Raw genomic sequence first — 15,715 nt, 5'->3', positions numbered from 1 at the left:
AATCATCCATCTCAAAGTATACAAATGCATTGGATTGTTTTAAATTACTCATTGACAGCTATGGTTGCACTCTCGACAATCAATCATTAATACAAGAGTTGGAAGAGGATTTCGAGCAATTTGGTTTTCCATTCACTCTCCATCTTGAAGAAATTAAAAACAATTATTAAATAAAGAGAGTTTCATGTCATCAATTAATTTAGTTAATGGTGGTGGTATGTTTTTAGATTTATTTAAAGCAGTAGAATAACCAAGTTTGAGGGATTAATAGAGTAAACAATTTCATAGTTAGTGTTGACGAGTATAAGTGATGGGAATCCTTGTACAATTGTAAAATATTGTTGGTTTGGAATTGAACTAGGGCACCAGCTATCGCAGTTGGTTCCAGAGGTGCAGTAGGTAAAACAGAGAAGGGAGTTTTCAAATTTGAGAGATACCGATATGTCTGCAGGAGAGTTTGTAGAGGAGGAGGATGAAGCATATTCATGTGTCTGATCTGCAATCATATCAATAGATCCACCTGAAAATACAAATTCCCATCTCGATTTGGGCATTGAATATTGGAGCTTTAATGAAACGTCTCGAGGGTCCATTTGATTGGATTGGACAACAACTGATCCAGAGGAACCCATGATGTTGATTGGCTGACTTGAGGCGGCACTGCTATTGAGAATCTTTCCGCCTGTTATTTCATTGTCATTAACCAAAAAGAAACCTACTTGTGTGGCATCTGAGAATTGCATGGTGAGGTATTTTGTTGTTATGTGAGAGGTGATAGACCAATAGTCAGTGTTGGTGGAGGCATCGTGTAAATAAATTCCGCTTGTCCTGACTTGTAATGTAAATGGACCCTGGAGCGACGATGTATTGAGGTTTGTGCTCCAGGTGGGGTTGGACTGTCGGTCGAGTGGATTCATGCTCGAGTAAAGTTTCAAGTTACCATCTATTGAAAGTAGTAAATAGTCACGACCGTTGGTTATGAATTGGTCGGCACGGAGCGATTGTCCAACTTCCAAATAGGTACCAAGAGGAAGGTTGCATTGGAATCTCGACATGTGTGGATAGACAGGACGCTCCTGATAATCAAACTTGCTCCATACAATCTTTCCAGTATCTGACAGGAGGGCAATACCACGAAGCGATGGGTTAGTGAGGAGTTCTGGCATGACAATGAGAACGCGACCACCAAGTCCAGATGTTCCCAGACACCAGGCAATTGTTTGTGGTTCGGTTGCACCGTGGTAGACACAAAGGTCAGAGTTGTCAAGTAACACAAGCCTTGGATTGCCTTGAGGGACAACGGCAGTTACTGGTGACATAAGGAACGGCGGCAACAAGGAATCTGATAGAGCAGATGCCGATAGATTTCTAGTCATCAGAATGTTTCCAGAGTTGGTAAGAGTCAAATAGTTTACTCCGTTGGTCAAGTACATTCTGTCTCTGGTTTCTGCATTTGTATCATATGCCAAGAGGTAGTTGAGTTGTGGGTTCTTTGCTTCGAGGTACTTTCCAGGATTGGTCATAAACTGTGATTTTACAGGTGGTGTGAGTGGTTCGATCAACCAACTAGATACAACCTCTCCTTTGGCGTTTTGGAAGACGATTCCTTCTTTTACCAATTGCATGTAATGGATGTTGTAGTATTCTGTACCCATGCATCCGAGGGTGGCATTTAATTGGGATTTTACACATAGGTTTCCATTTGCTTCAAATTCAAAATAGCTGCTCGATGTTGTTTGTCCGTTTAAAGCGACCATGTTTACAGGTACATTATCACGGGTCAAGATAATGTACGAGTTGTTCATTCCATCGATTGTTGAAAATGTGAGAGCATTTGTGTGTGCTACTCCATCACTATCAGTATAATTGATCGACAAACGAGTAGATAGTTGATCATATGTTACATTATTTCCAACAGTCAAGAATAGATCACTTTCTTTTGGAATATTATAGGTTACTATAGAGGAACATTAAGGGTTGGTTAAAAATAAAATAAAAATAAAGTAGTACTTTATATCATGATACATACATTCAATATAATTCAATGTATACAAGAATGGTGAGAAGTGACCATTGAGGGACAGTTGAATTAAATCTTGGCTTTTGTTGGTTGCTGGAATTTCACAAATGAATTCTTTCAATACAACGTCTGACGTACACTCCAAAGGTATTGTTGATGGGTAGATAGAGAATAAAACAATATCTTGGTCATTGAAGATCTCTCTCTTGAGTGGAAGACTGACTCCAAATTTGGCAACCGGTGAATTCTTTGTGAATTCAAACATATTATAAATAACATCAACATTATTCAATTCATCTTTAACAATCATACAATGTATTGGTAACTTTAATAAAAAAAAAAAAAAAAATTAAATATTAAATAAATTGGTTTTTTTTTGTTTGAATTATAATATAACATACTTGAATTGATGAAAATTGATTTGTTGATCCGAAATAGTTAAATCCAAATCTACCATATTGTACAGTTACTTGTGGTCCATCTTGAACTTGAATCGATCCTGTACATTCAAATGGTGAAACACTCATGATTGAAATGTTGTGTTTGAGCTTTTGTTGGTTGGCCACGACAAGAACCACATTGTTGAGAGGAACAATAAAAGAGGAACTCTGGAGGGTAGGTGGTGAGACTGATAGGATGTACGTTCCGGCTAATACATTAAAGAGAAAAGCTCCCTGGTTGTCAGTAGAGATCGTTTGAATAGAACCCTCTTTTTCGTCGGCAATAGTGATGACTTGGTTTTGGACTGTTGGCTCGGTTTCTTCATAAATATTATTTCCATTTGAATCGTAATACATTATTCCTTGGATTGTAGTCGTCGTCGTTGTGTCGTTGGTTGTTGGATCAAGCTGATAATGTAGCAAATACGATGTATAGAGTCCAATCTCATTCCAAGTCAATGTTAAATTCTTGGTGAGTACTTCTTCTTCTTGGTCAGTCAGAGGAGGAATTGTTAAATGAATCACTTGATCTGTTTGATTAATAGACAGCTCTGATTGTCCTATAAAGTATTTAGGTGTACCATAGTATTGATTTGTAAACGTTATCACACCACCTCTACCCTTTGATAAAACTGGTTGTAAACCATCTACCAATAAATCTTTTTAAAAAAGAAATAGGATGAATGATTAATAAATAATAGATATATTAAATTATTTTGAAATAAAACATACTAGGATTAAATATTTCTAAAAAGGAAAAAGTGGTGTTGAGGTCTATGACTAACCCAGTTTGAGCAGTAGAGTTATAGATGTTTGGTTGTTCTTGGTTTGTATATTGGATGGTAAGAGAAAGGTTTAAAGAAGGGTCTAATTGAAGGGGCAAGAGTTTGTTGGATGACCATCCAATATTTGTAAAAAAGGTTAATGAGTATTGACCAAGTGGGAGTTTGACACTTTGTTGATTATCATCTCCATTTAATTGCAATTTGGTGGCATTTGATGGAATCATTCCTGTATATAGGTTTTGGTTAGACCAAATACTAGGATCTTGAATGACCTGAAGGTTTTGAGTAAGAGTAACAAATCTTTCATCATTTATCTTGAATTGACAGTTTGAAGGAACATCAAGTGCAATGATTCCTGTCGAAGATTCAACATACTGAGAAATTAATTTGCTACCCAACATTGATTGTACAGTAATACCAACAACAATTTCATTTATATTTTCAAGTTCTCCATCATAAATTCCATTCATATTCTTATCCAAATAAAGATTAATTAAAATATTTGATTCTATAAATAATTGAATATTAATTAGATTATTTTTATAATTATAATTATTGTTTTTTTAACTTACTATATTTAATTGAAATTATTTTAGTTTCATTATTTACAATTAAATCACACATGTTTGGTAGATTATTTGTAGAGATATTGAACAATGACCATCCAAAGGTCTCCAATGCAAAGGTACCATATTGTAATTGCAATTTTTCATTGTCAGAAGTAATCAAATGACCAACACATCCTTTTTCATTCTTTTGGAAAAGTGCAATGTTGTTGATATACGTTGCCGACATTGATTCGGATACTTGAACTTTTTTAGTTTCCAATGGTGCAAAGTAAGTAGATTCTACACCAATTTGAACGTTTACAGCATAGTCACCTGCTTTTAATCGTGATGAGAATGTATAGAGTCCAAATGAAGATTCGACCGTTTCGACAATGGTTCCTGTGGAAAGGTCAACCAATTGAACTTGAATGTTATCATCTTTTATCAAGATATCTACGTTTTCATTATATTCCATATTCATATTTGTATCGATGAATAATTGGCCTTTTATCATCGAGTTCAATCCATATCTAATGGAATGGTAGGGATAAAGGTCTTGACCGTTCCATTTAATAGAAATTGGTTTGAGTGTTTCTTCATTGGAGTTTGGTGGAATAACGCAACGAACGAAAGTGTTATCTGTCAATCTAGTACATTGCAGTTTTTGATTGTCTAGATAATAATCTACTGTCTGATTGATATATCTATCGATAATATCAACAGTCATTCCTTCAATTGGAACTAATGGGATATTCCATAAATCTAAAAAAAAAAAAAAGATAAAAAGTAAAACACATGTTAGTAAATGATAATTTAAAATATTTTCTCGGGAATGATACTTACAAGGATCTAATATTTCATATGTATAATTAGTTTCCGATAAGTTTAAGGAAATTGGTTTTCCTTCATACTCGTAAAGCAAAGTTGGGTAGGATGGATCACTTGGCACGAGTACGATGGCTTGGTCGGCATTGAGGTTAAACGAAAATGATCTATTTCCATTCCAGCCAATATTTGTAAAAAAGGAAGCTAGGTAACGACCATAGGGAAGGTTCATCGATTCTTTGTCTATGGTTGAATTGATTAAAAGTGATTTTGATCTGGGGTAATGGAAAATACCCATCGTAATGCTAATAGTAGTGTTGGAGGATGGAGCCAAAGGAGGAGGAATAATAAATTTACTTGATATTGTGGTTGTTGTATTATCACCACTTTTTTGGACAATACGAATATATGATCCTGATGGAATATCGACCAATGCAATTTTAGATAAAATGTATTCTCTTGTAAAGTATGGCCCATCTCCTTCTCCTCCAAGTCTAGAGTCAACATACATTGTCATTGGGTATGGTAATTGGTTCCATAATTTTTCATTGTCATCTTCTATGCCATTCATGTTGAGGTCATAATAAAGATTGACAACTACTAGGTTATTATATTGAATGTAGAGATAATTGTCTATCAATCTAACATTACAATAGTTTGGGAAAGTTTTGACGGCAGTGTTAAAATCGGTAATACCATAGTTTGGTAAATAGAATTGACCGTATTGGAATTTAACCTTTGCTCCTCCGACACCATTACTGATATCACCAAAACAGCCGTAATCGGCTTTCACAATGACTGATATATCTCTATTAAAGATTGCATTCTCCAATGAGAGGGTTGTCGGGAAGAGATTGATTGGAATATGAATGGTTGGGTCTGATTCGTCGACATAGATCTTGTACGTCCCAAATGGTGGTCTAAAGTAGTAGAAACCTTCAATGGTGGTGTTTACTGTTAGATTGCCTGTTGTTCCAATCAAAATAATGGACCGATTAAATACGGGTTGATCCCATCTATTCCAGACGTTGTTGTAACCATTGTCATAGTAAACTCTACCTCCAATTAAACCATGAGTTGGTTGTTGTTCTCCTCCGGTGGTAGGATTACTTCCTCCGGTTGTTGTACTGGTAGTTGTGGGATTACTTCCTCCTGTAGTTGAGCTACTATTGGTTGATGTGGTTGTTCCACCAGTCGTTGTACTAGTGGTGGTGGTGGTGGTGGTGGAAGTGGTTATTACAGTTGGGTCGGATGAGTCTTGGTAGGTGATGGGGTACGAAGCTTCGAGTTGAATATCATTCCAAGTCAATGTGATTTTTTTGGTAAGTGAGCCACCAAAGAAAGGTGGGAAGGAACATTGAACAAGTTCAACTGAAATTGGTGAGCAAGATATTTTCAATCCTTCAACAAAGAATGATGGTAATCTATAATAAACTCTTGATATGTTAAAGTTCATTCCAGTTGAATTGATGGGCGGTAAACCTTTAAATAAATCTTTAAAAAAAAAAAAAAAAAAAAGGTATTAATAAATGATATTTTTCAAAAAATATATCATTCTACTGTATTATTTATAACATACATGGATCGTAAACTTCAATGAATATTAAAGAAGGGATTGGTTGAAGAGTGACAGGAGTTTGGTAAACGTTATTTGGTTGTCCGGCTCGAGCAATGATAATAGATTTGCCACTTGGAACAACCAAATCGGTCAACTGTTGTAGACTAAAGCCAACCTTTTCAAAGAATGAAAGAGGATACTTTCCAAGAGGAAGACTGAGAACTTGTTTATCGAGACCGGTTAATTGTGCAACTTTGGGAGGGAGAATATCAAATACACCATAACTGACATTGATCTTGCTTCGGACAGAGGGGTCAGGCACAGACACAATCTTATTTTGGATGGTGGGTACAAAAGTAGTTTCTTGTTTGTCGGCCGCAAGACTAATGACCGAGGTTGATGGGACATTAACAACAAAATTGGTAGAAAATATATCGGTTGTATAATTTCTCACCAATTGTTTGCCATTTACGGTTGATTCAACTGTCATTGTAAAGTTGTCTTTGTGCACACTAAAACTATCACCATCAATTTGTCCATTCATATTATTATCATAAAAGAATGTAAAATTTAATGTTGTTTCTAAAATTAATAAAAATAAATAATAAAAAAAAGAGAAGAATTAATTAATAATTTTACATTTAAAAAATAAATAAATAACTTACTATAGTTAATTTTAATGTGTGAGATAGTAACCATTTCAGTTTGACATTCAGAAGGGAACTAAAAAAAAAGGAAAGAAGTTTTAGTTTACTTCTATAAACAATAAAATAAATTAATTTAAAATGACTTACATTAAAATATTTAAACATTGAGGATGTCCAACCAAAGTCTAAAAGGTTATAAACTCCGTACTGAAGATTCAAAACATCATTGTTGATTGTCGAGAATGAACCAATACATCCATAGACAGATTTAACAAAGGCAGCAAAACTAATTTGAACTGTTTGGGAGTCGGCCACAACAGATTTTGGATTGAGTGGATAAAAGTATGTGGAAGTGGGTTGAACAGTAATCCAATATCTATTACCGTCTTGAGGTACATTAATCTCGAATCTTCCAAATCCGTCACTGGTTGTTGGGGGTAAGGTTGGGTCTGCTGCAACATAAACAACAAGACCGGAAATACCTGTCTCTCCTTCATCTTGTACATTGTTCCAGTTTTTGTCATTGAAAATAATACCTTGAACTGTTGCAAAAAGACCGACACTTCCTCCAGATGTTGTTGTTGTAGGGTGGGTTGGGTCAACAGGGTAGTTGACTCCTGCAGTAGTTGGATCAGGAGATATTTTAGGAGGTGTAATGAGAGGATCACGAGGTGGTTGACGAATACCTGGTAGATCTGGACGTCTTCCCGCTGTGGAGCTTCCTGGGCCTAGATTACTGTCGTCATCGTCGGTATTACTGTCGCTGTCAGTGTCACTGTTGGTGTCTTCACTATCGCTACCACTGGTGTCATCAGTATCAGTACCACTACCATCGGTAATATCATCGTCATCATCAGTATTGTCAATATTAAGATCAATGCCAGGATATTTTGTCTTTGTTTTCTTAAACAAATTAAAAATATTATCGATGCCTGATGAAGGTCCACCAGGTGTAGGTCCCGTTGAGGGTCCAGTTGAAGGACCAGTTGAAGGTCCCGTTGAGGGTCCAGTTGAAGGGCCAGTTGAAGGGCCAGTTGAAGGACCAGTTGAAGGTCCCGTTGAGGGGCCAGTTGAAGGACCAGTTGAAGGTCCCGTTGAGGGGCCAGTTGAAGGGCCAGTTGAAGGACCTGTTGAAGGGCCAGTTGAGGGTCCTGTTGAAGGACCTGTTGAAGGGCCAGTTGAAGGACCTGTTGAAGGACCTGTTGAGGGGCCAGTTGAAGGTCCTCCAGGTGTAGGAGGTGGTGGTGGTGGAGGAGGTGGTGGGGGTGGTGGGGGTGGTGGTGGTGGGGTCGTTGTGGGAGCACCATTACCATTACAATTAGATCCTTGACATTCTGTACTACTTTCACTACTATTTTCACTACTGTTTTCACTACTATCGCTACTTTCATCTCCTTTACGTGTAAAATTGACAATGTTTGATTCTTGAGAACCAGGACCTTCCCCAATGAAAAAGACTTGAACATTATATTTACCTTTTTCACGGGAAGGATCGGTACAATGAAGGGACTTTCCATCAGCCGCTATAAAGGTCGGTGGACATTCTACCCCACCAATTAAAAGCTTGGTATGGTAGCCAGGAAGACCCAAATCTGTACCATTGATACGAATATTTACAACTTCGTCTTCCTTGGCAGAGTTTGGTGTCATTGATTTGATAACGGGTTTGGAGTAACAGAATTGGTTGTTGTCGGTGCTTTGATCACCAAGTGTCAAAAGAATAGGTATTTCTTTGCCATACCCTTTCTTGCCGTCAATGATCACAATTGTGTTGTAGTGAGACCTAACAGTAGCCAGAGTGTTGTTAAACTTGACAGTCAGTGTCGATCCTTGTTCAACAAAGTTACGACCAACCAATGTGATTGGGTAATCACCAGTGATTGATCCTTCCTCGGGTTTGATAGAAGTGATTTTTGGAGGACCATAGTAAGAGTACCTGACATCTTCCAGAGTTTGTCTTCCATCAGATACGTATACCGTAATTCGTACGCTTTCCTCTCTCTCAAAAGTTGGCATGATACAAGATATTTTTGTTTTTCCAGACGAGGTAATGTTACATTCCTTTTGGTTAGGTGTCTCACCAATCTTTACCTTTGGATTGGAACCAAAGTTATTACCGATGAGGTTGATTAGTGTACGTTTGGACATTCTTCCTTTGGATGGATTGATCGAGGTGAGTTTGGGAGGGCCATCTTTGTGAGTGTATTTCACATCATCATTGGATGATTGTCCTTTAAAAGTAACGACAATCGATCTTGTGCCAGCAGAGGCCGGTTGAATAACACATTGAATTTTTGTACCTGTCGAGTCGGTAGAAATAAATTGGCAAGAGCCATCTTCAAGTGTGACTGAAGAGGTTTGATTTGGCAGTCCGAGGTCATCTCCATTGATGGTAATTTGTTTGGATTCATCTGAATCACCACTGTTGGAAGAAAGCAAGCGAACCAATGGTGCATTGTATGAAAAGTTGGTGTTTTCATTTGAATTTAATTTGTGGGTACTAGATGTTACATGCTCAAGTGTGACATAGGTCTTGATATCTTTGCCACCTCCTTGTATGCCTTCAATAATGACTCTTTCTTTTGACACTTCTATTACAGTTGCCTGTTGGTCATTAAAGTATACCGATGTTGTGTAGTCTTCCTCTTGTAAATGCTTTCCAGTAAGAGTGATTGCATAATCACCTAGTACTCCGTGCTTTGTAGAGGTTACAGTGTCAATGTAGGTATTGTAGTATGTAAACCTAATATCATCCTCTGAAGATTGACCGTCGGTGGTGACAACCACTTTTTGTTCACTTTCTTCATAGGCAGGTGTTTTACATTTGATCAATGTGTCTTGACATGATTCGACAGTACAATTTTTGTCACCAATCTTTACAGTTGATATGTTTGCAAAATTCTTTCCAATAATTTCAATCATTGTATCTCCTAATTTTAATCCACCATTTGGTATTATCTTTTCAACTTTTGGTTCTAAATTGATTTAAAAAAAAAAAAAAAAATTAATAATTAATTTATTAAAAAAATAAGATTCTATTCTTTAATTTACATACTATTATAATTGAAATAATTATTTTGATTAACTTTTTGAGTACCAACAATTATTTTAATTTCATGATTTGCACCAGTTCCTGTTGGTACTAAACATTCTACATTTTTACTATCGATCCATTTCCAAGACTCACAATATTGTTCACCAATAGACACACTGAGGTTGTTTCGTTTTGGTTGAGTTGATTGTTGGTTGATTTCTTGGACAAGTTGTAGAGGTACAAAGTTTTCTCCTTGGATGGTGATGACCGAGCCGTTGGTGTCGGTAGAGTACTTGGCATCTTTAATCAATGGTGGTTTGTAACTAAACTTGAATAGGTTGTTGGAGGATTGGGAATTGGTCATCGTCAAGTTGCCAATTGTGAGGTTGAGTATCTTGTCTTTTCCTATTCCAGCGGGGACAGTTATCGTGACCAAAGAAGAGTTGATGAATTTAGTCAGATATCTTGCGAGAAGAGTAGAGTGGGATGGATCTTGAAAAGAGACAAACGTATAATTTTCTGGACCAGAAATGTCAGCATCCTCTTCAACCAATTCTCCAGTGTCTGGATCAAAGTAATTTAGAACATATTCGTTTGGTACAAAATTGGATCCAAAAATATTCAATACAGCTCCACCATCTGTTCCATCTTCAAAGGAATAAATTATTTCTTCTTTTTCCTTTTCTTCTATTTCTTTTTCTTCTTGTTTTTGTATTTTTTCAATGGTAGGTGGTAAATAACCAGTTGGTTGTGGTGAGACGTTGGAATCGTATTCTTGTTCAATGGTAACCAAGAGGAAATCGTCTTGACCAATTCCAGGAGGTAAAATACAAGGAATGATATCATAATCCACATTCTCTAGATACCATTCAGGCAATTGCTCGGTGGGATCGAAATCCCCCTCTTCAATATCCAAACTAATTAGTTTATCGGTTGCATACGACTCGAATTTAGTTTGGCATTCTACCTCCATTCTTAGGTAGTTTCGAGTGACGATTACATCACCCCATGACCGAACACCCAAATCTTGACCAACTATCCAAAATGTTCCACCCTCCTCGGTTTTCATTGGCGAGGAAATGACATAGTCGATGATTGGACGGTTATACGAGACGTAAAATTCTGTTTCTATGCTTTTCTGACCATTGACTGTGACTTGGATATCAAAATCCCCGAATCCGTCGGGTGATCCCTGACAAATTAATTGAGTATCGGGGATCGACATGATAGTCTCATCACACGGTTCATTACCAATAGTAACAGAAACTTGTTTTAGATCGGTTCCAAATGAATGGCCATTGATGGTAATCACGGTTTCTCCTTGGCTTGGAGCAGTAGGCTCGGGAGGAATGGTCGAAGTAATAACCGGTGCTCGATAGTCAATGTAAAAGGTGTCTTGGGAGTAGGTATCTTGAGTTTCTCCAACTACTAAACTGATCACCTGTTTGAGACCGGCGCCGGATCCCTCAGTTTGGTAGACCACGACATCTTCTTGTTCGGTGTTGATTGCTCGTGCACCTGTCTTGGTTGCGGTGATTCTGAATGAACCTTCGGTGAGTTCAATGTCGTTGGGGGTGGAGGTCAGAGTGTAAAAATTCTTTCCAAATACACTCACGACTGTCCCGATCGTCTTGGCAGGTGCCTCACTTGTTTCAACTCGAACGAGTATTGGACCATCGTACGAGTACATGCTTTTTGTAAAAATGTTTGGTTCTTCCAATGGAAGCAGCTTGGGTGACGACGCAGCGTAATGAATGGGTTGATTACCAAACGCCGATGGAACGAGACAAGTGAGTAGATCACTATTACCTTGTTTGGTAATGATTGGGTCGGTACATTGATTGTCACCAATATAAATAATTGCTTGATCTAGTTTACGTCCAACGATAGAGATACGATGATTAGATGATGGTACAGGAGGAGATGACAATACTCCTTCGATTTTAAAAACATTTGGACCAGAATCACATAAATCAATCGCTACATCACCTTTTTCAAATAATTCTAAAAGGAAATAAATAATAATAATAATTATTAATAATTAAATAAATAAAATAAATAAATAACTCTAATTAATTAATTATTAAATAAATACCCTTGGAAGCAATTATAAATCCACAAAATAAATTGCGATGTTTTGAGATGATTAATCCTGGTTGGTTTTCTTGTCCAATAAAATAAGTTGTAATTTCATTGTAATCGATGATACGTGTTGCAAGACTTGATTGAATGACCAACATTTTGGTAAGTGCTACCACTCCAAGAGGCGAGAGAATATGTTGTTGAGGACCATAGAGACCAAACCTACATGCTTTTACAGGATCGTTCAAACCCATGAGCGCATGAACAAACTGATTGCTGTTGATTAGGTCAAGGAGTAATCCTTTTTCATAAACAAAGGTCAGTCCATTATTTGAAGTGATTGGATTGGTATTATCATGTGCCCATAAAAGCAACACCGCCTCCAAATCTTTTATGGTATCTGGGTCGTCTAGTTGTTGTTGGCAAATACCCTTTGACAAGAGGTACTGATGCAAGGTTGGATTGTCAGATGTCGTGGGTAGTTTGCCGCAGTTTGTTGGTTGGTCACACTTGTGTATTTGATTGTAAAGCATAATACGGTTGGCATGAAGAATTTGGAGATCTTGGTTTGGTTCGTACACTGACAAGTGATCGTAGAGTGATTGGACAAATGACACGGCATTTGGTGGCAGAGACTTTGAAGAATTGATGGTTTCTAGAATGGTTTGGAAGGTAATGGTGATACCAGTGTTTTCATCATAGTTTGGAGATGAACGATGATAAAAAGAGAGGTGATCGTCATTCTCTTCGTCAAGTAAATCCCAAAGCATGGCAGTAACCCATCCATCGGAATGTAGACCATTTCGTCGTACAATGGATGATGAGGAAAACGTCTCAATGTTGACAGGGGTACCTCCTGTGCACGACCCAAGAGACTCTAGGAGGACACGAGGAAGATCGGGATAAACATCTTGACGGAGATACATCGCCACAACATTGACAAGGCCGCGAATGAGTGAAACAGATGGGTCACTCGCAATCGACTCGGAAATTGTGACGCCAGAGGACGGGAACAACGAATCGTTGGTTGCATACAAAGGGTTTAATCTTTTAATAAAATTATATGCATACGCTTGGAGTATAGTGTCCATACACATTGCACCAAGGGAAATGTCAATGTTGGTATCACCAATGCGAGCAACTTGAGACCCATTGTGAATGGTCACTGTCAATCGGTTCAGGTGGTCACGGTATTGTACCAACGAGATGGATTGTTGCAATTGGGCAATGGTGTGGAAGAGGAATACTACATTGTCAAGCGTGGTTGGAACATAAATGGATGGTTTGGGTGATGACATTGGTCGAAGCAAAGGATTGCCATGCTCGTCGATAAACATAAAGCGTGGGAACATGGTGTTGGTCAGCTCGAGTTCCACATGAGGTTGTTCGCCATGCTTGATAAATCGAATGGTTCCTTTGTCGTTTGTCCAGAGGGCAGAGAACGATCGGGCAGCTTTGTGGCAATGTTTATCACATCCTTTGATAACACTACTGTAAACTTGGACGTTTGTCAAACGAATGATCGAGTCTCTAGTAGCATGTAAATAAGGAGCTAGCCCAGATGATATGACCGACGAGTCGTCCAAATCAATCATGACCTTGCCTCTAAAGTTGGTAAAAGTGCCGTGGAATGGTACTTCTTGTGGACAGTCTTGAATCGAGGTGCAAGGAGCCGAGAGCTTCTTGTGTGATATCATCCAAAAGAACTTGGCCAGTGGTTTGATCATTCTGGCACCAACATTGTTTTCGGCAAACCTTAAACAAGTGATCGTGCATCCACCAGTGGCACACGTAGAATCTACAATACACACCTGACTCTCGTTAAATGCAATGTGAATAGAGTCGATATCATTTGCCCATGGAGTGACGAACGCTTGTTCAGTCGAGTCATAGTCTCCAAATTCTTTATAAATCTTCATTTCTGTTATACCAACTGCTCCAAGAGGTAATGGATTTGTTCTCTAAATTATGTGAAATAATAATGAAAGTTAATATACAAATAATTAATAATTATTTTTGTTGTTGACTTACAGGAAGAGTAAAGTAATAATCTAGGGTAGATCGGTCAGCATAATAATCTTGGGTAAAAGCAAATTTTACAAGTTCAGAATATTGATGCGCCGAATACAGAGAAAAGTATTGTTGAGAGGGGACATACCAAAGAGGAATGTTGCTATGCTGGGCCCAAAGGGTGTTGTAGGCAAACCGGTAGAGCGGCGAGTAGTCTCGTTCGAGAACCTTGGCAACGTAGACAAACGGACGAGCGGCTCCAATGTTTATAATGACTTCATCAAGGTCGCCGGAAAAGGAATGACATACAAAGGTGTGGCCAAGCGAGACATCGTTTATGTTGTCTGCATCTGGAGCCGATCGAGTATCTTGAGACTGAAACCACTGATCAAAATCTAGAGGTGATTTAAATTTGGCAGAGTTGGAACGGATGGGAATGGGGAAGCCTTCCTTGGAGTGGTGAATGTGGAAGCCACCAATATCTGACCCGTTGAGACCACCACCTACACCGATAATGCCCTTGGGTCCGTGCTGGATGCTCCATGTGTCATCTTTAGGGTCATAGTCGGGGTTGGTAAAGTCAGATGGTGAGTATTGACCAGAGACAGACTTTGGAATCTCGCCTGATTGGTCGTCGTACCAAGGCAGATCGTTCCACATGGCGTAGGAATAGGGCGACGTGATACTGTCAGCGCTTAGCTGTGCGAGTGTTTTGGCAAGAGAGCCATTACGGTCAGTGATACTCGATAGATAAGAGATCTCGGACGAGGTTGAGTCGACATAGATGGATGCTTGAGAGTTTGGTATCTTTTTGATGATCCACCAACTGACGACACCATTACTTCCCAAGCATTGAGGAGAGGTTGACGTTTTTGCTGATTTAACAAATGGTGGCCAAAGGCCCACAAAGATTAAAAAGAAAAGCAAATACAAAGATTCTGAAGATCGATAAATCATCATCAAGTTTCTTGCTCTTTGTTTCTTTGATTAAAATATATATATAGGGTACTAGAAAAAGATGAATGCTTGATGTTCATAGTGCTTTCCTTAGTGTTAGCTAAATAAGAGTTAGCATCCTGAAAAGTAACCTTTACTATCATGATTTGTAAACTTAAGATAAATACCCACAAAAACTGTACCTCCCGCAACAAGATGAAAAAAAAACAAAATAATAATTAAATTTTGTTTGTTGTACGATTGTTCGAGATCGAATCAGTTCATTATCTATTATGCACTGTATTTCATGTAAACACAATATTTCATATAGCTCCCAAATCTATCGAACTGTATTATTATTAACTTGTTGTATTTATTTTATTTTTTCTTACACCATCACCTTCGTTTGTAGTCTCAGAGTATACCTTCATAGACAATGATGCTCTTGTCACAAGCAATAGATGACCTTCCCATGCGTCTCACAAGGACACAATGTGATTCAAGGCACTGAACCAACACGACAATAGCTATTGTCATCGACTAGAGTGCCAAGATATCTCGTTGTCAAAGGTCACCTTTAAACCATGCATTTTGAGGTTGAACAATTTTTAAGGTAATTATGGATGCATTTTGTAAATATTAATCAAGATAATAATATAATATTATATTATTTACGAGCCGTATATTTAGAAAGTCTTGAAAGTGACTTTATCAGAGCAAAGGATGAAGACAAGAAAATGGCTGAAAAGGAAATTAATGTCCTATAATTATTGATCGACGAGGAGTTGGCAGTTTACATATTATTATGGCAAGGAGGTAAAATTTGTCAC

General features: G+C 37.9%; 1 protein-coding gene across 1 annotated transcript; it reads right to left on the bottom strand.

Annotated features, from left to right (window-relative positions):
• Positions 1-233: 233 nt before the first annotated feature.
• On the bottom strand, positions 234-15,359 carry DFA_09724 (uncharacterized protein; the record flags this gene model as incomplete). The annotated part of the gene is made up of 13 exons (XM_004352325.1): positions 234-1,957; positions 2,030-2,345; positions 2,422-3,119; positions 3,193-3,753; positions 3,818-4,555; positions 4,637-6,112; positions 6,198-6,758; positions 6,842-6,899; positions 6,971-9,798; positions 9,879-11,861; positions 11,953-13,900; positions 14,259-14,887; positions 15,311-15,359. 13 exons carry the CDS (start codon positions 15,357-15,359, stop codon positions 234-236), a joined length of 13,569 nt encoding a protein of 4,522 aa, XP_004352377.1.
• Positions 15,360-15,715: the final 356 nt, after the last annotated feature.

The sequence above is a fragment of the Cavenderia fasciculata genome (assembly GCF_000203815.1).
Source record: "Cavenderia fasciculata unplaced genomic scaffold Scf_EU5ZYIE01EUG8B-5, whole genome shotgun sequence".
NCBI classification, from domain to species: domain Eukaryota; phylum Evosea; class Eumycetozoa; order Acytosteliales; family Cavenderiaceae; genus Cavenderia; species Cavenderia fasciculata.
The sequence above is the reverse complement of the archived record's forward strand: the minus strand, read 5'-3'. Positions and strand labels throughout refer to the sequence as shown.